The sequence below is a fragment of the Amblyomma maculatum genome, chromosome 8, assembly GCF_055883805.1.
Source record: "Amblyomma maculatum isolate TAMU_Amacu chromosome 8, ASM5588380v1, whole genome shotgun sequence".
NCBI classification, from domain to species: domain Eukaryota; kingdom Metazoa; phylum Arthropoda; class Arachnida; order Ixodida; family Ixodidae; genus Amblyomma; species Amblyomma maculatum.
In genome coordinates this window covers 113,292,929-113,317,379 of record NC_139351.1, presented here as the reverse complement: position 1 = coordinate 113,317,379, position 24,451 = coordinate 113,292,929, and the positions used below count along the sequence as shown (strand labels likewise).

The 24,451-nt window shown below is 45.1% G+C and overlaps 1 protein-coding gene across 1 annotated transcript; it reads right to left on the bottom strand.

The window, feature by feature from the left end:
- Positions 1–10,424: 10,424 nt before the first annotated feature.
- Positions 10,425–13,114, bottom strand: LOC146182229 (uncharacterized). The gene is given in 2 exon segments (XM_084577285.1): positions 10,425–12,038; positions 12,040–13,114. Coding segments are annotated over 2 exon segments (1,986 nt in total). The 5' UTR covers positions 13,016–13,114; the 3' UTR covers positions 10,425–11,028.
- Between the last annotated feature and the right edge of the window lie 11,337 nt (positions 13,115–24,451).

Below are 24,451 nucleotides of genomic sequence, written 5' to 3'. Positions count from 1 at the left end.
TGTCTAACTGCTGTCTTGTAGGTAAAACAAAAAAGTATCTCCATATAGCGAGACGTTCGTCGCTTTATTTGTCTCCTTAAACCGATCATATCTGCAAGTGAAATGAGCTTCGCTTCTGTATCTGAAAATGAATGGTCTTCGCTTATTCAATATTCAAATTTTGTTCAACCCATAGCGCAAGCTTTTGCGTACTTGCTTCTTCCCGGTTTCCTATAGTAGAAGTAGCACCATTGCTATAAGAACTTGATTTGCGAACTTTAGACAGCACATTAGAAAAATAAATAATCAGTTTTCATCTAGACTACAGAACGAGAACCGTCCTACCTCATAGAAAACTTCGGTTGCTTTTTTTTTTTTTTGAAAAATATCAAATTCTCGCTTCAAGATTATAAGTGTCATAAATGAAGAAGTAACCCATCATGAAGAGCTTCGTCACTTCTGTTTTGCATCATTTTGTTCTTGTAAGGACAACAGGCAAAACACGAGTGAATTAAAATATGTTCTGTATATTCTAAGGGGAATGAAGAATTTATGTGGTCAGTTTGTACACAGATGAGCGGCCGCACCCACCCACCAACCTTCATATGTACACACACTATCACCGCTTTACCTGCGTTCCGGTAAAAAAGACCCAGCAAAAAATGTTCCAGGAAAAAAAACACCCCAGGATAAGAAGTTCCCATTTTCGAAGTAGGAAAAAAAAAGCCGACAAGCGGGCGCAATCAAATATACCGTAACATCGAGCTTTCGCCTTGCCAGGTGCCTAGCTGAAGAGGGGTTAATCACTGCTACCAGCTTTTACTGACTCTACCATACATTTTCTTTTATGAGTTTAGCTTGAACCATTTCCACTGTTTGTTTGTTGTTGTTTTTTTTTGTTGTTTTTTTACTAATGTATGTTACAGCGATTTCGTCCGTTGGCCTGGAAATGACCACAAAATGACACCGAAAAAGAGTGGCCGAGGGCAAGCGTCTCAGTATGGTTCTGCTCTTCAACAACATCCCTGATCAAAGTGTTGGACTGGGTAATGTTTCTTGGCATGGGTGTGGCGTAGTATTGCAACGAAGATCCAGTCAATAACGACCCTTCCTTCGTTTTGTTTGCGGAAGATCGCACTGATTACCGACTCGGTAGGCGGGAGCGATGGTTGACGGTTACCACGCACAACAACCGGTTGAGGCTACGCCTGCTGTCCTCCCGTAACAACCGCAAGTGCATCTAAAATTCTGCACCATCGTCACCGGAAGACCAACGTAGGTGTCTAAGTAACGCCTTCTGTTGTTAGTGTGGTCAAACGTTTGTACCTTTCTCAATGTGTGATATTACACAACTGATTAGACATGTCTTAATGAGTAATCTTCCGCAACTGTGGAACTGGGGACCACGCACTGCACAATACCGGCCTTTGGCATGTTGTGGGGAATTCTTACCCCTTGATCCCTCGCAATGCTGACTCCAAAGCCTGTAAATATGCCATGAGCCGAGAGGATGTTACATCTACTCTCAGAAGAAAAAAATCAAGAAAGCAATAAATTAGGAAAATTTTGTGGAAGCGGCCAACGGAAATATAAATCCATAGGGCCAGCTTCTGCCTAGGAGACATTTTTTCCTAGGAGCTGCTTACTGAGAAACCTTTTCTACCTAGGACATTTTCTCACTAATGTATCTTCTGGGGACCTTTTCCAGGGGACATGTTTACTTACCTACTACCCTACCTCCCACCAAATCACTTACTCTTGAACATACGCATGCACTCGGGTGCACAGACAGGAATCCCGCGAAGAGGAATAGGTATGCGTGTCCAGTGTGTCCATATTATAAGTACGACGCAGAATACATGCGCGCGCACGAACTCGCGTGCAAGCAGACGATGGGTACTTGCTATTACATCGGGAAATGTTGGCTTAGACTTCAGTACACCCGCCAGAAAGAAAAAAAAGTACTATGAAGGTTAGTTTAGTTAGCTCATCCGAGGTCTTTCCAGAGGGGATGAATAAAGAAGTCAATTCACGTGATATCTCAAATCCTATCTGCTGCTTTCTTTTTTAAAAGAGGGCCAGCTAGCTCATCCGAGGTCTTTCCAGAGGGGGTGAATAAAGCAGTCAATTCAAGTGATATTTCAAATCCTATCTGCTGCTTTCTTTTTTAAAAGAGGGCCAACTCACTTTACGTTATAAACACATTGTGCATTTTCCTGTTGCAACGTCATGGCTAACAAAACCTTGTATTGTTCGTGGTGCGTTTATTGCGTTCTACGGCCCTGTCGTGAGCACTGTTGGTAGTGTTCAGAAAAATGTACCCAGGACAATAACCATGACAGCAAATAGATTCTGACTGTTTAGTGTCGTCAGAACCAGAATTTTATTGTTCCTCCTGTACTGCATAAGGCCACGCCTCTCCTATATGTTCTAAATATGGTTGAAAACCACGAAAACTTTACGGACTGGCCCACTTTCTAGGAACTGCGCAGAAATCAAATATCTGCGATATGCTCCCCGGTATTCTCAATCAATTTTTAATTATACGTACATTTATCCAACCTGTGTGTGGCAAGTTAAGCTCTCCCTGTTATGAGGTTATTCGTAATTTTTGTCTATATAGTTACTTCGTCGCCCATGTTCCATACGCACGGCAGAAGGAAGCATTGAATTTTTTTTTCATACACAGACTCGTAGAATACAACACAGAAAAAGAAAACGTATTATAAAAGGTTTGAAATGTGTGATGTCAAATTTTGAAAGCAGCATTGCTCTCAAAACTGCACATGATTAGGTCAGACATGTGTATGCTGCTGCTCCTGAAATAGCTCAATGAAGACTTGAGAAGAGTTTAGTGGGAAAAAAATATCTGCACCGCCTCCTCAACACCTTTGCAACATGTGATCCTTACTTCACAATGTTTACTAGCAACTCACGGATATGTCAATGAACTTTCTTATCATCTACACTCTCGCCCTGGCCGATGTGTCATCGACCTCAGCACTTGAGCGCCTGCTATTGACCCGTGCGCTAAGCGAAGGCTATAGCGTGAACACAAAGGGATCATGCAAGCGTAGCGAGGTGGCATTAGTGCCGTGACAAGGCCCACAAAGTGTTATCTCGACTAAGAAGAGTGCTTTGTATAGAGGAAGAAGTTTAGATCAGCGGATTGGTAAGATTAACAGGTTGATATTAGGTGAAACAAATAAAATGCATACGGGGCAGCCCAGAAGACGCAAATAAAATGTATTCGCTATGCACCCATGAGCATATATAGGCATCATGAGAACAACTATCTTTCACGGCTCCGAAGGGGCTGTGCGGTGCGAGGTGGATCGCATTTCTTTGCACGGGGTGAATGTATATAAAAGTGGTAGGTAAGAGAGGGATGAGTAAAGTCAGTACAGCCACATCAAAGCCATATCACGTCACATCACATCACGTCACAGTCATACCACGTAACACAACAGCAAATTTACAGCCTATCGATCAGGCGCGGGCTTACCAAGTCGTAGCAAAGCAAAGCTAAACTAAGGAAAACTTAGCTAACCAAGCACTAAGCATTACTTTTTGACGCCTATTCATGCTTAGCTAAGCTAATCCGCTGCGTAATTTTATTCACTTTTCCTAGCTTACGAACACACTTTTTGCAGTGATAAAATAATTCGTAGTTAGCATGAAGTCAGTTTTCTTGAGTTCAAGTGATTTTCGGGACTAAGATTATTCCTTATTCTTTCCTGATTTCTTTACAAACTGACGAGGAACCAGCGAGCAGACGCATGGCCGCAAGCGTTGTGTCATGTCCGTGGTGTCACTCCATATGCGAGAACTCAATCTTCTTGCCGGTCATGGTTTTCCTTTTATCCAATCGAGTAGAACTGAATTCCCCTAATGCATTTTTTCTGATGGACATAAGCGGTCTCTCCAGGACCCAAAATGTAATACTTTGCCTTGTAACCTCAGTCAAACTTTCTGGGGAAGTTACAGGTTGCCGATGAGGCTCAGCAATACACCGGATATTAAGATGCTCTATACACAATTTTCTAACTTTTCAAGCATGATCTGGGAGGTCAAGCTGTATAGGCTCTTTTCATTTGTAGAGTCCCGTCAGGAAACTTGTCGTTCTGCTCCTTGCTATGAGAGGGAGGGGAGGGGGGGGGGGGGGGGGGGTACCTTGTAGCAGTGGCCTCTCAGACAATGAGAGTGGCGGAAAAAAGGGACAACGGCCGCGTGCCGACAAAGCTCGGGCTTCAGTGTTGGCGCTCGGAGTCAGGAATATAAAACCTAGCTTTCAGTTCACACTCAACTGGTCCGGGTCCTGTTTCCTGACAGCGCTCTACAAGTAGCTTCGCTGCGTTCAGAATATGCTATCGGACCACGAAGAAATAGATGTGGATTTGTGTGAATGATTGCCAAGAATACAAAATCGACTGCGACAGCCCCTCCATGTTTATGAAACGAGAATCTTACGAAGCCAGATCATTTGTATGCACGCAGCCATTGCTCCGAAAATAATTCGAAAATAATATTTGCGCGTCGTTCCCGGTACGAAAAAAAATCCGCATTCATATCGAGAGATCATGCTATTACGGATGAAATGAGACACAGATCAAGTCAAAACAGTGGGTATTACATAGGCTGCACTTCAAGATATTACTCGCATAACCTGCTCCTGGAGAAACTCGCAGAATCATAGCAGCTTACTGTTAAAGAAACCATGCAAGTGACAAAAATTTGGCATCCAAGGAGGCTTATAAAGCGTATAAAGAAAACAATATTGAGACTACTGCACATTCACCAATGTACCTGCTTCGGTATAGTCTCTCAAAACTTTAGAGCACTGGTGCTTTGCTTTTTTGGCGCCTTGTAGTGGCGCTCCTATCACATTCATGGAAATCTTTCCCATTAGAGATGGCAGGAAAAATATATTTGTACCTTCAGGAAATTAGGACCACTGAGAACGCATTTGAGTCCACATAGTGTGGCTCAGAAATAGACTTTCTGGGGTCTAAGTTTTGTATGTTATTCTTACGGCTGTCATTTGCTCTTTTATGCCCAAACGTATTCTTTTAATTCACACCACTGAAGGATGGAATTATTTGTCGTGAAATATTCGTGTATTGTATTTAGAATATTTCTCGCAATGTTGTCTTAGAATGTATTTCTACCAGTACGTTCTATATCTGTTGCGTTGTTTTTATCTCACCCCATTCCTAGAATAACCTTGTTGAAGCTGCGTAAGTAAAAAAAAAATGAAAACAGTTAGAATTTACATTCTACGAAGTTTCATCGCCTGACATGGCCGCTTTCGCCGTGAGCGTGTTGAGAGTTTGTGCTAAAACAATGTTTCTAGTTGCACTGACTTTGACAATAACGCGCTGACGCGCAGAGAAAAACTTCCAAGTCTCACCACAAACGCCGGTAAACAGGCTCTCAGAGGGACACACACACACACACACACACACACACACACACACACACACACACACACACACACACACACACACACACACACACACACACACACACACACACACACACACACACACACACACACACACACACACACACACACACACACACACACACAACAGAAAGAGATGGACTGCGTACAAGACTAAAAAATACGTCATGACAGTTGCCATGAAAACGGCAAAACATGCACAACAGAAAGCTCTAGCAGAGAAAATAAAAGATACAAATTTAAAACAACGGAACACTAAGCTCGTGTGTCACTCTGAAGAATGCTTGCTGCCGGACGAGTGGAAACAGGAAAATGACAGGACAACAGTTATCTCTACGGCTACGAAGTTAAAACGACATGCAGAAGAAACTCTCGACAGCTTTGTTTGCTACGCACGTCTCTGACGATTCCGTAATGCAACACGTGAATAAACTGTAGTTCCCCGAAGGCTGTCTTGAAAGTGTCCGTAAGTAGACGTCATAAGTGCTGGCATGCCAGGATGTCCCCGAGTTGCAATAAATGTATGCTGATTACTCTTCAACAACGTCACCGCGAGGCATGTGCCTCAAATTGCTTTATCAGGAATTGTATTCTACGGTATCCATTTTTATATGTTGTTAAAGATTCATTTCTACACGTTTCAAGCTGTGCAGATAGGAGTTGCAGCGAAAGGTCTCTGAAGATAGTTGACGTAGAAATGGTTTCATTGACACGTGTGCTGCTTTGCTGGATAAAAATAATAATCACGAGCTACATTTTTTATTACCGCAGGCTTCCTTACAGGGCCCTAGCAGATGAGCATAGACAGCATTTGCTCCGAAGCAAGAGCTACATCACACAACACAAAGCAAGCTCATCACCATCATCACCATCATGATCATCATCATCAGCCTGACTATACCCACTGCAGGGTGAAGGCCTCTCCCATATTTCTCCACTTAACCCGTTCTGTGCTAGCTGCATCCACTTGACCCCTGCGAACTTCTTAACCTCACCCGCCCACCTAACTTTCTGCCGCCCCCTGCTACGCTTTCCTCAAATGGCTCATCATCATCATCATCATCATCATCATCATCATCATCATCATCATCATCAGCCTGATTATACCACTGCAGGGCGAAGGCCTCTCCTATATTTCTCCACTTAACCGGTTCTGTGCTAGCTGCATCCACTTGACCCCTTGGATCAAATGGCTCAAAGCAAGCTCAAATGGCGGCAAGAGCGCGTGCCTAAATAAATCCGACTGTAGCAAGTATATCAAATGCCTAACTATGGGCAAACAATGCATAAGCGGCTCTTGAATAGGTTCCTGATAAGAAGTAATCAAACAGGCTGAACAGTGAATAACATGCAGGTAAAAGTAAAAGCCCCGATGGCGAACCAAAATGATCAGCGTTTGATATGAAACAATTGTTGATACTCGTACCCACAGGGACAAGCCAAGAGTACAAAAGCGCTGATGCCGTATTTAACTCAGGAAAAAGGAAGAAAAAATAAATAGAAAGTCAATTATTTGTTATGAATTATGAAGGCCCCTTGCGCATTACTGAGGGTTTTAATCGGTGGAATTATTGACCTCAAACGTTGCCGCAAACGCTGATAAAGTTGGCACATTGGTAACTGAGGCATGCAGCTTGTTTCATTTCCGGAATGCGACATGAAAAAAAAATTAAGGTTAAACCCATCTCTGCGATAGGAATGTTCAATTAATTTAGGTGCTCGTTTTGTGTCGTGATAGTCGAGACTGAGGCGGTGAAATGTGATTTGACTGACTTCAGATTTATAGGGTGTAACATCCCAAAGCGACTCAGGTCATAGTGGAGGACGCCGGAAGTTTCGACCAAAGGGGATATTTAACGCGCACTGACATCGCATAGCAGACGGGTGCCCTTGCTATTCACCTCCATGGAAAAGCGGTCGCCAAAACCCGGGATTCGATTCCGCATCCTTGGGCACAGTCGCACCACTACGGCGGGGCTTTTTTTGCGATGGGAAACATTATGTATACACGGTATTGCTACAACCGGCCATCTTTCTCTTTAGAGCCCAGCTCTTTGGAGCCCGTTTCTGCGTTTCGCATCGTTGCTGCCATTAGCTTCGCCGTTTACTTTGCCCCTCGTAACCAGCTCTGCAGCAGGGGAAGCCTTGTATGGCCATATGTCAATCAATTACCGATTAATAATTAATGACTAATTGATTATTAATCATTACTGATTAATGGCAAAGTTATATATTACGTAATTAATTACCTACTTACTCAGTAATTATTATTTGATTATTACTGATTAGTGCCAGTTGCGTAGCAGAATACAGCATCTTTTCACTACTTTAGTTGCTTTGGGACGTTAAGTTGGGCGTAGTTGGGCCGTAGTTGCTTTGGGATGTTAAGCCCCACAAACCAAACCCACCAACTCTATTTCTGTCTTTCCACTTTCACCCCAACTTCCTTCTTTCCCTACGGTGCGGGTCAGGTGTCCACAGAACACGAGACACGAGTGAGAGAGTACTGCGTCTTTCATTTCTTTCATTTCCTGTTGTTGTTGTTGTAGCTGTAGGAAGAAGGAAAGGAAAATGCACGGGCCTGCTACTGGCTCTGTAGCTCAGTCACCTCCGCTGCCTCTTGCGGAAAGAAGAGAGAAAGTAGAGACGGAAAGAAAAATAATAAGGAGAGAAAGACGTGCGCCGCAGCAGCCGTCGTCCACCACCTAAGCGGTGGCGGGCGCAATGACGGCCTACAACAGATAAAATTCGGTGGCAGGCTAGCCCCCGCTGCAAGCGGCGGTGACCTACCTGTCCCAGCCCCATCAGCCACCCTCCTCGCCCTCACCGCTTCGCTTGCGGACGACGGTTGTTGCGACATACGTCTTTCTCTCTTGTCTATTTTCTCCTCTGTCCGCACGAGGCAGCATAGGTGGTTCAGCTGCTGAGCCAGTACCAGGCCCATGCATTTTTGTTTTGCTTCCTACAGTCGCAACAAAAACTGTACTACCCCTTGCTCTTTGTCTTGCTGCGCAGTTCATATGTACGCGAAGAAAGTGAGACAAATATTGCGCCATTTCATCCCCTGTAAGTTAATTATTATCATTATTTCTTTAGTTTGGTTTGTAGGTTTTAACGTGCTAAGACGACTCAAGCTATTACAGACGTCATAGTGGAGCACTCCGAATATTTCGACCACATGGGGTTCTTCAACGCGCTCTGATTTCGCACAGCCCACGGACACCACTTCATTTCATTTCGATAGTATTTTATTGAGTTTTATTGTACCAACTTTGTTTTACTTTCCCCAAATACGACACTTCGCAAGCTCTGCAAAGTTTTAAAATTGGAAAGGTTGACAGCTGTGGAAGTGAACGTCCAACTGGCAGTGAGGCAATGCTACCAGTGAAACTGACTACCACTGAAGAACCCTCGGAGGCATTTTCGAGAAGCTACTTTCATCTGACTTCGCCCCTACGCATAATAAAGCTTCTATATTGTCACGTGGTGATGACCAGGGTCGATGACACAAATGAAGAGCAGGTGATTGCACTGAAGGAACTCTTTATTGGGCTTCCTTGCGCCCGCAAAAGAACTAAGCAACTGGGCGGCGCCGATAGCAACAAACCTGCTCGTCGATCGTCGCACAAAGAGTGCTCGTCACACTCGTCAACACTGAATTTAAAGGCTGTTCAGAACAATCTATATAACGTCGCAAACTGCTACTAGCACAACCTGGAACATTTGTAGAAACATACGCAAGTGATCGGAATCTTCGAGACAGATCTCGGCGCATCGTTCGCGACAAGGAAAATGATAACGCGTCGTATCGCGACATCGAGCATGAGCAAACAAGGGATACAGAATTGATACGCGTGCCAGGATCACAATGATAAGCCCGCATGCCGGCGGCTTTTAAAAAACAACAAATACAGTTTTGAAGGTTTCGCGGCAATATCTTGTTGAATCTTCAGATGGCTTGCACATGTATCGTATCAGCCACCATAGGTTAGAAAAACGAACACGAGAAAAATTTTGTGCGATGCTGCCTGCTCAGAAGCGAACTACTGAAGCCTGTATGCGTGGATGGCCGTCTAAGTGCTCTTGGCAAAGGAACCATTGCCTAATCAGAGCCAGGAATCAGTGACTGGTATCTATGCCATCAAGTTATCGATCTGCAACTTCAGCACGCGCAGAATGTTTTACCCCAATTTCGGAACTATAGTTGAAAGCTCTATATTTGCACCTGCTACTGATGAATATATCAGAATGAAGGAGCTTGTGACGTAGCGCGAAATTTACTATGCAGCTCGAGGCATTCACCTTCAGCGCCCTGCAGCATTAGTCGTTTAACAAAAAAAGCTTCCCCGTTAGTCTACAATGTGTCTGAAAGCCCAATAATCACCTTGCCGTCTTCAGCATGCTCGACTCTCTGCTATATATTCAGGCAGCAGATAGCAAATGCATGCCACACAGTCTGATAAGAAAGTGTCAGTGGCTGCGCATGTAGAATCAATCTAACACTTGTTTTCTACGACATTAAGCTAGTCAAGGTTTCCGCTCATGTTCTGCCTCACCTATATTTGATGTTGCACATGGGTGCTGACCTTACATGATACAAGGCGTTATCAACACGAAGAAGGCTTTATCCCTGTTTTTATCTCATTGCGGCTCTGGTGGCCTCTGCCAGGTATGGTCCTAACAGCGGATGTCTTTATAGAAAGAGTCGCATAATCCAACCAACTCTTTTGGGAGAGCGAATCAAGATATCGTGAATATTTTCGCATTTTTTATTACTTTAACTCCTTCACGCTTGAGGGAGCGTAGTACGCCAACGCAACCGATGTTGGCATGACATATTCGCGCAGGAGGTTCAAGGTGTGCATCAGTGTCCGGTATTATATGCATTTGCATATCAAAAGTTTCCAGTTAGATTTCGAATCGTTCACACTAATACGGAACGTGAGGACATCAAACAAGATTAAGGACCGGAGGTGAAAAGCTAGGAATCCGTGTACTGTGCGATGTCGGTGTACGTTAAGAATCCTTGGTGGCCGAAAGTTTCCGAAGTTATTCACTAAGGCACCCCTCATTGACTGAGCAGCTTTGTGACGTTAATACTTAAGAACCAACCCGAACCAATGATTACTTCAACAGTTTTTATTTACAACCAGGCACAATCATAAGTAAAGTAATAATGCAGCGCTGCTTTTTTGTTAGGCAATTCCTCGTTTCAAGCATTGTCTGATACACTTGTGATGCGATAAATTGCACTCAAAAATTGCACGAATATAGCTTGCTGAAGAGACTTAGATCCTTACATTAGGGCACTAGTGACTTTTCGAAAAACGCCAGCGTGCTAAATGCATCTATCTACGAACACATATGGGCACGACTGGCCCATAAAGTGAAATCGGAGCTTTAAGGAAAAGGCAGAAGTCATGCGTATGTTCTGAAAATATATCAGCGTCAGCTTTATTAGAAGCTTCGTCTTCCTGGTAAAAAAGCGGTACCACCCTTTTCAAGTAACGGCGACTTTGACCTCGGCGTAGTTATTCATTCGTCACGGTAGTGTCTAGTCGGTGGCATTCACTACTAAGTAATGACTAGAAGTTGCTCCAGCCTCTGTATCGGGGCTTATGCAAGCCTACGAAGGTAGACATACAACACTGGACACAAGGACTGCTGAAGGACATACTAAATTGATTCTTTGATTCTCTACTTATCCGTTTTCTTCTGAGCCAGGTAATGCGAATTTCTCTAACAAGCGTGTGCTCACGGAAGTGAACATGCACACCTTGCAGCACGGGATGAGTGTGCAGCAATTTTTGGGTGGACTTCACCACGTCTGTCTGAATCACCACAAGCTCAGACAATATGCACAGAAATTGCAAGCTAGTCAACTTCGACAGCTCCGACCACAGGACGCTCTCACCTATAGGTAGCTCCGGGTGTTCTATGGTCAGCTTGCGGAGGTTGGGGTTTGCACACAGCCAAGCTCCCAACGACACAAACTCGAAAATAATAGCGCCCACCCCGGAAAGACGCAATTCTGTAACACGGCATGACTGGAGGAAGCCGAAGTAATGCAAACCCGGTACCTTGTACAGGGTCAGAGTCTTAAGACCCCTCGCTCCAAATTTGCGCGCTAACCAGGATTGCACGGCTGGTGCCGACAAGCTGACCATAAATGGTTCCATGCTGTGACAGGACCAACAAGGCGATGCGGGGTCTCCAAAATGCTTTGATCGTATATCCAATTCCTCTAGCCAGGGACACGTGAACCATAGCGGTTCCACCCTGTATCCGCTCGCTCTAATTGCGCAAGGAGCCACAGACAGTGCTCTCAAGTGGTTAAGGCCTGAAAGCTCAACAATGCTAATGAAGCTAAGACCCTTGGAAAAGTGGAAGGCATTAAGATTAAGTTCAGTTAAAGCCCGGAAAGCTCCGAAGAAGCAGACGAGGCTGTGCTCGAACTCTGGTGGTGCGCAAGTCAATGGTGCATCACGATGCGGACGACAATCAAAAGGCTTAAAAGTTGATACCACCGCGAGACGCCGGACGGACGTGGTTCCACCTCTCTTCTTCCGCGAGTTTTTGAAGACGGCTTGCGGCTGATGCGACAGCGCGAACCGTCACAAGCGCTTGCCGCCAAAATGACACACCGTACACGCTAACAGGAGCAGAGTGCAGAAGGCGTTCGCGGGCAATACCACTTGATGGTCTTAATGACTGAAGGTACAGTGTTATGTTTCCGCAGGTGGCGATCATCTCAACAATTTGTTGGTGGCTTTTAGGAACACCCTGGAATTCCCTGCACATTTCTTGGACGTTGTCATCAGTGGTGTACGTAATTTCGTGCAGAGTATCTAGGGCAGTTGTTGCTAAGAAGGCGCACTGCGGAACTAACCGAGGATGAACCCCTCGAGTTGCGTGCAGATGAAGGCGGTTCAGGGCCGAACATTGCTGCAGTAATGGAAGAAGCAGGAGGTTTACATCGAAGTGCAAAGCGCAGCGCACTTCAATGTATATGTACCGTAGAGCAAGAGTCTCTACTTCCGATAACTTGCCGGGTCTTGAAGATGAGCTAGCTGACATGCGACAAATTGGTTCTCTACAGAACAAAGAACACTCGAGCCTTTCAAGTTTGCGGAGGCGTCGAACGATGAGGCAGACAAGTCTTCTCGTGTCGAGATGGCAACCGACGCAGAGCAGCTCACGCAACTGTTCGCACATGGCTACGCAGGAGAACAGAACGTTCGGGTCGGCCACGAAGCAGTTGGTGAAGCACAGCACACGCACATGCCTACTTCGCCCCATGGCTAGCATAATATTTAGGGCACTCGCAGTGTTGGCGGCGCCGCACCGGACAGTCTTCAGGGCATGGTCAGTGTAGTTGATCGCCGCGAAGTTCCGGCCGAGTGTGCTGATGGAGAGCCGCGTCCGTGCATCCAGATAATGCAGGATGATGATCCATGCTCTCTCGGGAAGGCAGCCGTAGTCGGGCGACTGTACAGCGTACGGTGCTTGAGCGACTCCGGTCACCGACACAGTGCTGTCCGCGAATCTAACCCTAACGCCTGAATGCTGCATAGTTAACTGACGGCATGGACAGGCGCTATCTTCATAAAAGCTACTTGATACTTCAGCAACGCCTTCTTTATAATGTAAGTTATCTTCGAAGTGTGAAGTGGTACGATTCTTATGCGTTCGCGCTCGATTGTTAGCTCCGCCCCGCCGCGTCGACCGCCGAGGCCGTCGTTTCTACGTGGACGTGGTCTACGGGCCTGAATCATTCTAATGGTCGCCATGCGACGTATTTTTTGTAACGCTAGGACAAATGATGTACGCACAAAGATTATTCTTGAGCGACATTATGGGGAAGTGGTTTGGTTTAGTTTGGTTTGCGGGGTTTAACGTCCCAAAGCGATTTAGGCTATGAGAGACGCCGTAGTGGAGTCCGGACATTTCGACCACCTGGGGTTCTTTAGCGTGCACTGACATCGCACAGTACACGGGTGCCTCGCTTTTCGCCTCCATCGAAAATCGGCCGCCAAGGCCGGGATTTGATCCCACATTCTCGAAAACAGTAGTCGAGCGCCGTAACCACTGCGCCACCACGGTGGGGCTTAGGGGAAGTGGGATTCAGAACCCCAGGTAGTCGATATTTCCGGAGATCTCTACCATGTCATCCTACATACCCTAGTCGCTTTGGAACATGAAACCGCACAAACCAAACCAATCATAAGGGGAAGTGGGATTCAGATTGGTTTGGTTCGTGCGGTTTCATGTCCCAAAGCGACAAGGCTATGGAAGATGACGTGGTAGAGGTCTCCGAAAATATCGACTGCCTGGGGTTCTTTAATGCGTACTGACATCGCGCATCACACTGGTGCCTTACTTTTCACCTCCAAGAACAAGCGGCCGCCGCAGTCGCGATTCGATTCTATATCCTTGATCACATTAGTCGAGCGCCCTAAGCACTGCACCTTCCCGGTGGGTTTAGATGAAGCTGTAAGAAAATAATTCTCTGGAAAAGCATCATCATGCTGTATTTAGTAAAATCTTAGCCCAATTCACATATGTGTTTGGAAAGGCTGAGAATATCCGAGAAGTTCAGAACAAAATTGCAGTTTATTTTTTTTTCCTATGCACTTTCTTTTGTGATGAGTGCATTAAACTATTTTGTTCTAAATGGTAAATACCAGAGTGTTGAAATTAGCTGTACGAAACTGCAAGATTATGCAACACAAACGGAACTAGACCTGTAAGCTTACAGCAAAAACTAGAAATTCTAGAACTTCTTCGTTCTCATTGCCTAATTCCCTCTCTTAACACATGGATAAAATGCGAGAAATCGTAGTTATCTTGAGAAGGCTGTGATTTTAATGACTCGGCTGTAACGTCCAACGTCATGTTCCGAAATACTACTTTGAGCGCTTAGTTGTCAATTGTTCCAGAAAAAACAAATGGAATTTGTGAAGCAAAGTAACACAAAAATCTCTCTGCTAACTCATCTAAGCTTTCATTACAGCAGTTATGGTTGTGCCACGCCAGTTGAATACATTGCTATAACTTTTGCTAAAGCGCCTTGTCTCACCAAGACCTTCAGCTCACACGACCACTCTTGTTAAATTTCAGCAATTTTCGCAGGTGAAAAATATTCCCAGGACTCGTCACTTTCTGTAGCGATTACCAAATAGAATGCATTGCCGCTTTTTACGCTCCCAGAGCTATAATCATTTTGGTCGCCAGTAACAAACTCTTCAGACTATGAAATCGGCGCACGAACCATTATTTTTCTTCAACCGATGCCACCCACTAATGGTATCTATTGCTTCTTGTCAGGTGGCCGAAACTAATGCTTTCGCGAAGCGCTGAAGAAGTCTAAAGATGGAAGTTGAAATTTCATTTATTACATATCACGCGTCAGTCATAGATAGGATAAAGCCGTCCGTTTTTGGTGCGATATCATGGTTATAAAGTTTCACTCTAGCAAGTTTTCCTGTAGGTAGCCTCTAAAAGGACCAAACACTCAATTTTAAGCATGGATCATTTTTGCCGCAACTTAAAGCTGGCTACCTAAAGTGCTCTATTTGGCAACGTTTTTGTTACGCATTCTGTGGAGTTCTTTTGATGAGTGCATGCGCCCGATGCTCGAAACTGTGAGCAACGAGTCCGATGAAAATTACACATTGGGTAAAACGATGTACGAAAAAATGATCTAATATTCATTAGCCAGGGATACAATTTCCTGATAGATTAGCGTCCATTTCAGTTTTTAAAACCACACAACTTGTGATTGGTCGTGGAGTTGTTCCAGGTCAAAAGACCACGTGACACCAGTAACTTGGCAGCTGATCTAGCTTTAACATTTGACGTCATGTGACGACCTAACATCGAGAAATTTTCACCACGCAATTCAAAATTGCGCTGATCAGGTCATGGCTGAAACGAATGGTAATAGGTTGGATCTACACTATGCTGTAAGTAGTAAAAAATTCCTGAGAAACTCATAACACTGCTTACATGGGGGAATGAGAAAAAAATGACGTTTGCGCACCCGAGTTTCTTTCTTTGAAGTTATTTCTGTCAGATGGTTCGTGCGCTTGCTTTGCTGCGTATAGAAATGTCTGCACATGTTCGGAACCTAGAACTGCACAGTGATGAAAAATGACGAACTGCAGCGTGCAACCTGCTTATACTACCTATTATACTACCTATTATACTACCTATTATACCCGGTCAAGTCGTGTCCTCATTACCTTGGCGCCGAGAACCTCTGTCCGAGGCCTGTCACCTATGAAGCGTACAGCAGCGCTCTTGGACTAGAGGCGTCAGTGCAGCAGCTTACGCAAGACACACGGAGACCCATCAGATTACGTCACTAATCGCGTCGTGTTTCCTCGTCACCTCCCGGCCTAGCCCACAAGTCGGAGCCCAAATGAAATCTCCCGCGAGCGCGTCGCTTGGAGACGGCGTACTGAGTGATCATTTTGGAACCCTCAGAGGCAAAACAACGTTCGTGCACAAAGCTTCGTCAAATGGGGCTATAAACTTTCGAATTTAATAAAACACGAAACCAAACGCGTTGCGCTACTATGACCGAACACAAAGCAGCAATGTTTCGTGTTGAGTGGCCGCATTCCCTTCCTAAATCGTCTTAAGGATGGCGACAATTTTTACACCGATAGTAATACTTTTGGTGCCTGATATCACCGCGAATCATTCAAATGTCTATTTGTTTTTTTGTTTTTTTTTCGACAACCGCCGGCATGCAGCCATAACACTACGATTGTAGCGCACAGATCGATTTTGTACTCTTTATTGATGCTCGTTGTCGTGAAACTCAGCTTTACCATTTTCTTTATCGCGCGCAAGATGCGCCGAGATGTAGTACCTCGAAGGATGTTAGCCATTCGCGTTTTTTTTTTTGTGCAATGTTACAGGCTATGCTAGTAACCGTTAGCGGCGTTATCTAGATGTTTCTTCGCTGCTTCTAAACTGATCTTTGAAGGGTGCGACTGTCATTAGTAACACAACGACCAGCGAGCACCTTGCTGCTATTCCCGCCACCGATTTGAAAAGTTAAATTAAGGGGAACAACCATAACGAGAAAGGATGTCTACTCTCATCCATTCATGACATAGTGGACTGAATATGCAATGCTAAATACTTCACATCGATGGACCTAAAGAGCGGCTATTTTCAAAATGAGGTCAACGAAAGAGATCGCGAGAAAACCGCATTTATCATGTCAGAGACCCTATTTCGGTTCAAGGTCTCTGCTCTGCACCAGGGAGGTTCCAGCTATAAATTGGTACCGCACTGGCTGGCTTGAAGTGTCAAATTTGTCTGGTATACTCGGAGACGTCGTTAAACTTCACCTATAGCTTTGCAGACCAACTGAAAATGTTTCGGATAGTACTGAAAGCAATCAAATCACTATGGCTAACACTGAAACCAGAGAAATGCAGCTTTGCCTACGAGGAGCTGCTGTTCCTAGGTCACATTGTTAGCAAGAATGGTGTTTAGCCAGGGCCGGAGAAAAGAGCTGCGTTTGCACAGTTTCCATCATCTGCCGTCAAAAAAAGCTGTGCGCAGATTCCTTGGGCGGTGCGCTTCTATCGGCGCTTTGTCAGGCACTTTTCGCTCATCGCCGAGCCGTTAAGGCAACTTACAAATGCTGAAGTCCCTTTTAAACTGAAAGCGCTGCAAAATGACGCTTTCAAGCAACTTAAACGCCGCTTAAAGTTTCTCCCTACAGACAGGAACTTTGGTGAGAATGCATAGAAAAAAATCCATACCGGCTCAAGCAGCATTGCCTCATGCGCTTTTATCGTTCATAAAATTGCGGGAAAATGTTATTGCGTTCGCTAGCCCCTCCCTTTCGAAAGCTGATGTCAACTATTCAACGACGGAGAAAGAATGTCTTGTCATCAAAATTCTGCCCCTATTAATACGGAATACCATTCGGGGCTGTGAATGAACACCATGCTTTGTGCTTGCTCTGCAACTTAAAAGATCTCTCCGGACGCCTTGCGCGATGAAGCCTGTGTCTACAAGAATTTGACACTACAGTGACCTACAAGTCTGGCCAAAGATATTCCAACGGAGTAACCGTTGGCGTGCCGCCGAAAGAAGACAATGAAGACGCTTTCTTTGTACCGGTAAGCACCAGCAATTTTTAACAGCAGCAGCAGGACGGACCATGAGTCGACAGACCCAGTCAGTTACCTCTAAGGAAAGATCGCTTTTTCTCCTGCTGTGTTCAGGTTTCATGTATCGTCGTTCACCTTAAACAGTGACGTTGTAGTGAAGACAACGTTGGTGTCTTTCCAGCTAGACGCAATTTAATATTTTTCATGATAGGAGTGCGCTATATCATAGCATTGTGTCCTCCGCAATAATAAAGAACTCTGCGCCTTACCGCATGAGAATAATCGAATACTTACAGCATAAACAGCCATAACGATGTTAACTAACTTGCGCTGATATTTCCGCTTTAAAAAAACCTACGATAATCTTTAAGAAAATGAATTATGCAAACTGAAGCAAACACGAGGGGCTAGTGCAGAGAGGTCTGAATATACGAAAGTTCTTGTCGGCAGCTAACGGCTAGTGCCCTCCAGTCAATTGCCGATTGAATCGTAATAGAACAGCTCTTTTCCTTGCAGTACCATACCATGGGAGACGATGTATTTTGCTGCCATGAAAATTATCATATAAGCACTATTGAACCTAATGCCTGACCTTTTCAAACAAATAGCATCTGTTGCCAGTGCGGACATCACGCATTGCTCTGCAAACTGTAAAAGACATACACAGCCCCCGAAAGATGATTTTGCTTATCTTGGTTTATGGGGTTTGTCGTATTAGAGAAGCCGTAGTGGAGGACTTCAAAAATTTCAACAACCAGGGAATCTTTAACGGATCATTAAAGGAAATGAAAAAGTAGCCCTTCGTTTGCCGTCACTTGCTCTAGTTTTTGTCGTACGGCGCTAACACGCAATACTAGTGATTTTTCTTAAGGCGTAAAAGACTCCGCATTTCTTTTTTGCTCGTTGAAAGAGCCTTTACAAGCCTATAGCCTTAGTGTTTGCTACGAACGCCTGACTGATTGTCATATGTCAGTTTTAATGAAGCTGCATTTATTAGGCACACTGATTATGAACCATTCTTTCCTTCCCCATTCTCGTGCGAGGCCAGAGCGCAATATAGCGCGTACAGTACGTTTCGCATCGTGACTTCATTTCTGGGATGGGCTATTTGATTCAACACAGAAATTCAGGAAAGCGGGCAAAAAAAAGGGGGGGGGGGGGGGGGCAGAAGTCTGCTGGAAAACCGCGGCGTGCACGTGTCGGTGAAACAAAAAAGCTGATTATCATATCCTGCCGCGATACGCATATACATATAGACAACAATTCCAGCAGGCATAAAACTATGGACAGCCGATACCTTTGGCTGCATTAGCGGCCGCTTTTCGATGGAGGCGAAAAGCTAGGCGCCCGTGTGCTATGCGATGTCAGTGCACGTTAAGGAACCCCCAGGTGGCCGAAATTTCCGGAGTCCTCTCACTACGGCGTCTCTCATAGCCCGAGTCGCTTTGGGACGTTAAACCCCAGAAAGCAAGCCAAACCAAACCAGAAGTCAGAAGATGAGGCATATGCTGAAACAAATTTTCCACGATTAAATTATCTGAAACCCTTGTCCCTGTTTTCTTCTTTTAAAAAGCCCCTACTCTCCGAACTTAGCTCCGAGACACTCCAGTTTAGCAATGCGCTCTTTCCGAAAAATAAAATGCTCCAAAGAAAGCCTGATGAGGTTATTGATCAGAGTGCACTTCCGTGGAAACAATCGCTTCAATTGATGAAGCCCTGCACACACTAACGCATTTAATCTACTTAAGAGGAATACCTGTCCAAGGCGTGATTACCCATGCCTGTGCACAGCAAACAAACTAGAACCGCACAGGATTAATGCGTTCAGTATTTTCAAGAATGGCATCAGCTATGAGATAAATGTATCTTTTCAATAGCAAGTCTCCGAAACGAGGCAGCGACAACTAAGATTAATTTTAATTTTGCAGATACTCAAACAACTATAGCAATAATGTCAGTCTGGTTGTTGCGGATATCAGCATACTATGCCACAAAACCAAGTTGTCCTGCAGCCGAGTCTTTGATTGTTTTGGAAGTCAGCAGAGTGTGATAAAAGGTCTCGCTGGTGCGTACCATGAGCGTACAATATCAGCCAGGAGCCAGTAGGACAGCCTAGCCTTGCCTCCTTAATAATGCCATGCATTCCATTCGTATGTCTGCCAGATCTAATGGCGCCCTTCCGCGGTCGCTCAGGGGTTAAGCTTTTCGAATGCTAAACTTAAGTACGCGGGGTCGAATCCTAGCCGCAAAAGTCGCTTTTTGATGTAGACGAAAAGCAAGGCCCCCGTGTACTGTGCGATGTCCGTGCATGCTCAAGAACTCCAGATTGAGCTTGAACGCTTCCACACAGCCTCTCTCACAGCCTGAGTCGCTTTGGGACGCTAAACCCTATAAAACAAATCATAATAAAAATGGCACAAGCAATGGGTTGAAATTGGTGAGTACGCCTTAGGCTAGAAGTGTGCGTTGAAAAAAAAAATCTTCAGGGACACTTAAGACCCCTGAAGTGTAAGCATTCACAGGCGTTATGCGCAATACATGTGCGTACTATAAATTTATATTGCGTTACTGGCGATATGATGAGTAATGCTGCGGTGCAAAGCGTATATGAGTCGTAGGTACACATAGCGTTAAGTGCCATTATTCGGGACTATTCACGTTGACCAACAAATGCTGGGCCCCCATAATTGATCGATTGAATAAAACTTTATTTTCCGACGACTTTGAAGGCCCCCTACTCCCCGCTCTTGACACGCAGGCCTCAGGAACGTGGGTTAGCATCACAACCGTTTACGATGGCGAATTGATAACCAATGCGCCCCCGTAAACTGTTGTGGCGACGTCATCCCAATTTCGTGCGACCCAATATATTGGTTCACAGGAAGGGCGCAGCATCTGTCATACTTGTTTCGGTGGGCACCTGAACCGCGCCATAAGGAAAGGGAGGAAGGTGGGAGTGAAAGTGGAAAGAGAGGAGCCGTAGTGTAGGGCTACGGAAGCCCTTCAACCACCTGGGAATCTTTAACTTGCGCTGACATCGCACAGCACACGGACGCCTCTTCGTTTCGCCTTCATGGAAACGCAGCCGCCAGCGGTCGGGTCCGAACTCCGGTACTCCGGCCCAGTAGTCAGATATCTTAACCACTGCACCACTACGGCGGGGCAAATAAGACGGCTTGCGACCCAAACTTCGTTTTACGGACCCTGGACACCGTTCTACGGACAATTTCATGTAACATACGCCGACAGGCTACCAATTAGTGCACGCCAACTACTCTTACAAGGCGCTTTCTAGCAAAGGAAACCACAATATATGCTACACAAAGAGCTGGCAGCGACACTGATAAAAAGTCCCACTCTTACGAAACCTTACGAATATGCTTGCGTGGCCTATTGGTAACGTATTTAACTCCGTACCCAACGTTCTGCTGAATAAACCATGCAGTGTGTCAGAAGAAAGGGAAAAGAGCACAGGACATACTTAGGGCATTTCGTTTTCGGGTAACACCAAATATTACCCGATTTTTCTACCCCGAACGTGTTGTGAAAAACTCGGATCAAAGTCAATTTTTCCTCGATTTCTGGAAAATCTCCTCTGCGTCAGTTTGTCCCAGTTTGCACGCGGGCTAGAGGCGGCAAACCGGCAGAGGGTCCTACATGTACTACATGATCAACATCCCCTACATCCTACATGACAACCGACCTCACTGTAATTCCGTGACCGACGGAGTAGACTCGGTTCGAGAGGAGTTTAACACCTAGTTAAATGTAAGCCCTTGTAATGCAGGTGTTGAAATCATGGAATATTAAATGCCACATTAACATTGCGCCTGGCTAGGAGTAGCTGTGATGTTGGGAGAACGTTCTCTAAGCTGAGACATCTCAAACGACCGGTTAGTTTTCGTATGGAAACCGAAATGATATGCATGCAGATGACTACGCATATAACCAAATACTTGTAAAAATTATCTCCAGCATGTTTAATAAAATTTTTCATATCTCAATACTGGTCCAGGCCTTTCGCTGTCAGAAATCATTCTTACCAAATATTTTCTTCAGTCGCTGATGCATAGAATGTATCCCGAGACGCACCCGACAGACAGATGCAGAGTATGCCGAACGGAGACGGCCGGCTTCGCACACATGCTGTGGAATTGTAGCAAGTACCAGGAAGAAGCTAAGTCTGGGAGGATCCCGCCGCGACTGGAAGCAGCCGCAGGGAGCGACAATCAAGAGGAGCAACTCTGGGCCAAAGAGGCGCTGGCCCGGCAGGGAACCAGCGAGCCGGCCACGGCGAGCGGGGACCCAGGCCGCGCGGCCGGTGCCCAGAGGACGACGTAGGCCCCGTCCGGAGCGCGCGTTCTACTGCAGGCCCCGAATAAACGTTTTACCAATCCAATTCATGATTTTCCTCCGGCTCACCAATTTGAACCATAGCCTTGATGTTACTCTTCGAATAAAAATATAGAGAATATACTGTTACGGTGTAGTAAGAAAGGGGTGTTTATTTACAGTGCTGAGTTAGCGGAACAAGATGAAGCCTACTAGCCCCCAGAAACCAACGCTTCTTCCTTCTCTTCTCCCACGCCGTCACAATCCTTCGTCGTCGTCAGTAGCGTGACAATATTATTACAGCTTCTAAGTTTAACCACAAAATCACAAATTTTTGATTGCATGAACAAAAAAGGGGTTCCTGCCCTATTATCAAGTTAAAAAGAGCGGCCAGTTTTTATCTCCCGAATTTGAAAAAAAAAAAAAAACATTACCAAACCCAAAACGAACAACTCTTAGACATATTCTGGCTCATTTCTCACCTTTCCTTTACTGTTCTAGTGAGTATTAACCAACCGAGCAATCACTTGTTTAACTCTTTCTTGTGCTTGACAACTTAGAAAAACTTGCTAAAAAGCGCATTGTCAACACTGTTCTATCGCAGGCCGGCGCGTAAACCTATCAAGTCGTATGTTACTAATTAATGTGCCAGGTAGCTCTGCATGTAGCAGGAATTACGTTTGTTCTGAGAACAGCACATAACAGTGAACATTGAGCAATTGGAATCGGAATTGGTATCATTTTAACCCATTTGACGTGTATAACGAAATAAATGCTGAGCTTTCTTGGAGTTTCTAACATGCGGCAAAAAGACTGAGCTCACCCACAGCAAAATTGGCTATCTATGACTGCGATTCCTATTCATGAAAAAATATGCAAACAAGGCGGAAAATGCATTTGCGCAAGGAAAGCAAAATAACGCCCCCACTTCCGGAGCCAGAGGGGATGGTTCAGGAGAAGGACAACAACGAAATAAACTTTCCGCCGAATTGGTTTCCGTAGTTGATGGTTGTCTTTTTTTGCCGCCGCCTTTTTTAGTTGAATAAGTTTGTTAATTTGTACGTTCGTGTTTAGTTGCTTTTATTATTATTTTTATGTCGCTGCAACCCAGCTACTGTCTGGCTAATTTGTGAATGACTGTATATATAGCCGTTTCCGCTACATAGACGTATTTATTAAATGCCACTCTGAAATAAAATACATTCCGCTTGACTTAACGATTAGGATGCTCAGATTTCGCTCAGCAGACCAATGCTTTGAATCCTGAATAGTCACTGTTTTCTTTTTCTCGTTTTGAGTTTCGTGGCTTTAAATTGTAGCCAGTGCTATTTAAAAGCTTTCTTTCTCTTTTCCGCCTTTTTTCCTCCCAACAGCTAAGGCTGCCACCATTCTGCACAACACCTCAAGCCCAACCTGTAAAATCAAACGCAGCACTCTGTAAAATCCGCCGCACTGACATTGTGGTTACGGCATTCGGCTGTTGAACCCAAGGACAGATTTTTTATCCCTCTATAAGCACATGTATATGAAATATAAGATCATCTTAAAGAGCCCCGACTGTTCGAAAGTATCCGATGCCCACAACTACGGCGACCGGCAAAGACAAGTTGCATTGCCACTTTAAATCTCAAGAACAAAGCCAACCAAATTTATTGACTAAATCTCTCATCTCTACCACATATTGCCGCGAAACCTTCAAAACTGTATATGTTGTTTTTTAACAGCCACCGGCATGCGGCCTTATCACTGATTCTGGATCGCGTATCAGTTCTGTATCCTTTGTTAATGCTCGATGTCGCGAGACGCGCCTTTATCAGTTTCGTTCTAGCGCAAGATGCACCGAGATCCGTCTCGAAGATTCCGGTCACTCGTGTGTCTTTCTACAATGTTCCAGCTTGTGCTAGTAGCAGTTTGCGACGTTATGTAGATTGTTCTGAGCAGCCTTTAAATTGAGCGTTGACGAGTACGACGGGCATTCTTAGTTCGACGATCGACGAGCACGTTTGTTGCTATCGCCGCCGCCGAGTTGCTTAGTTCTTTTGCGGGCGCAAGTCAGCCCAATAAAGAGTTTCTTCAGTGCAATCACCGACTGTTTGTGTCATCGACCTTGTCACCACCACGTGACAATATTCGTCCTAACACGCTGAGTGATAAATGCTTAGGTGTCATCTACACCATATACATTACCCTTTCCCGCTTTCTCTATGCATTATTTGGCATCAGAGACGTGACGAATCGCGCGTTTAGGACAAAAATGCGTTGCCAATTTCAGGGACGTTTATCCACTGGACTCTCCTCGCGAATTGTTACGCTTGACGACTAAAAACAAAACGAGCGTCTGCATTTGCTGTGGAAACTTCGGCCTCATTACGGTCGCAATAACCGTAGAGCGAAACGCAGTCACCATCCTCTGCTCACTCCTGTCCTTCGCAGAATAAGGAGCTATCTCGTCGGTTTCCATGTAGCCATCGTCTTATCCAGCGGCAGCCACATTTCCTGGTCCAGTGAATTCCCGGGTCTGCACCTCGCCTTCCCT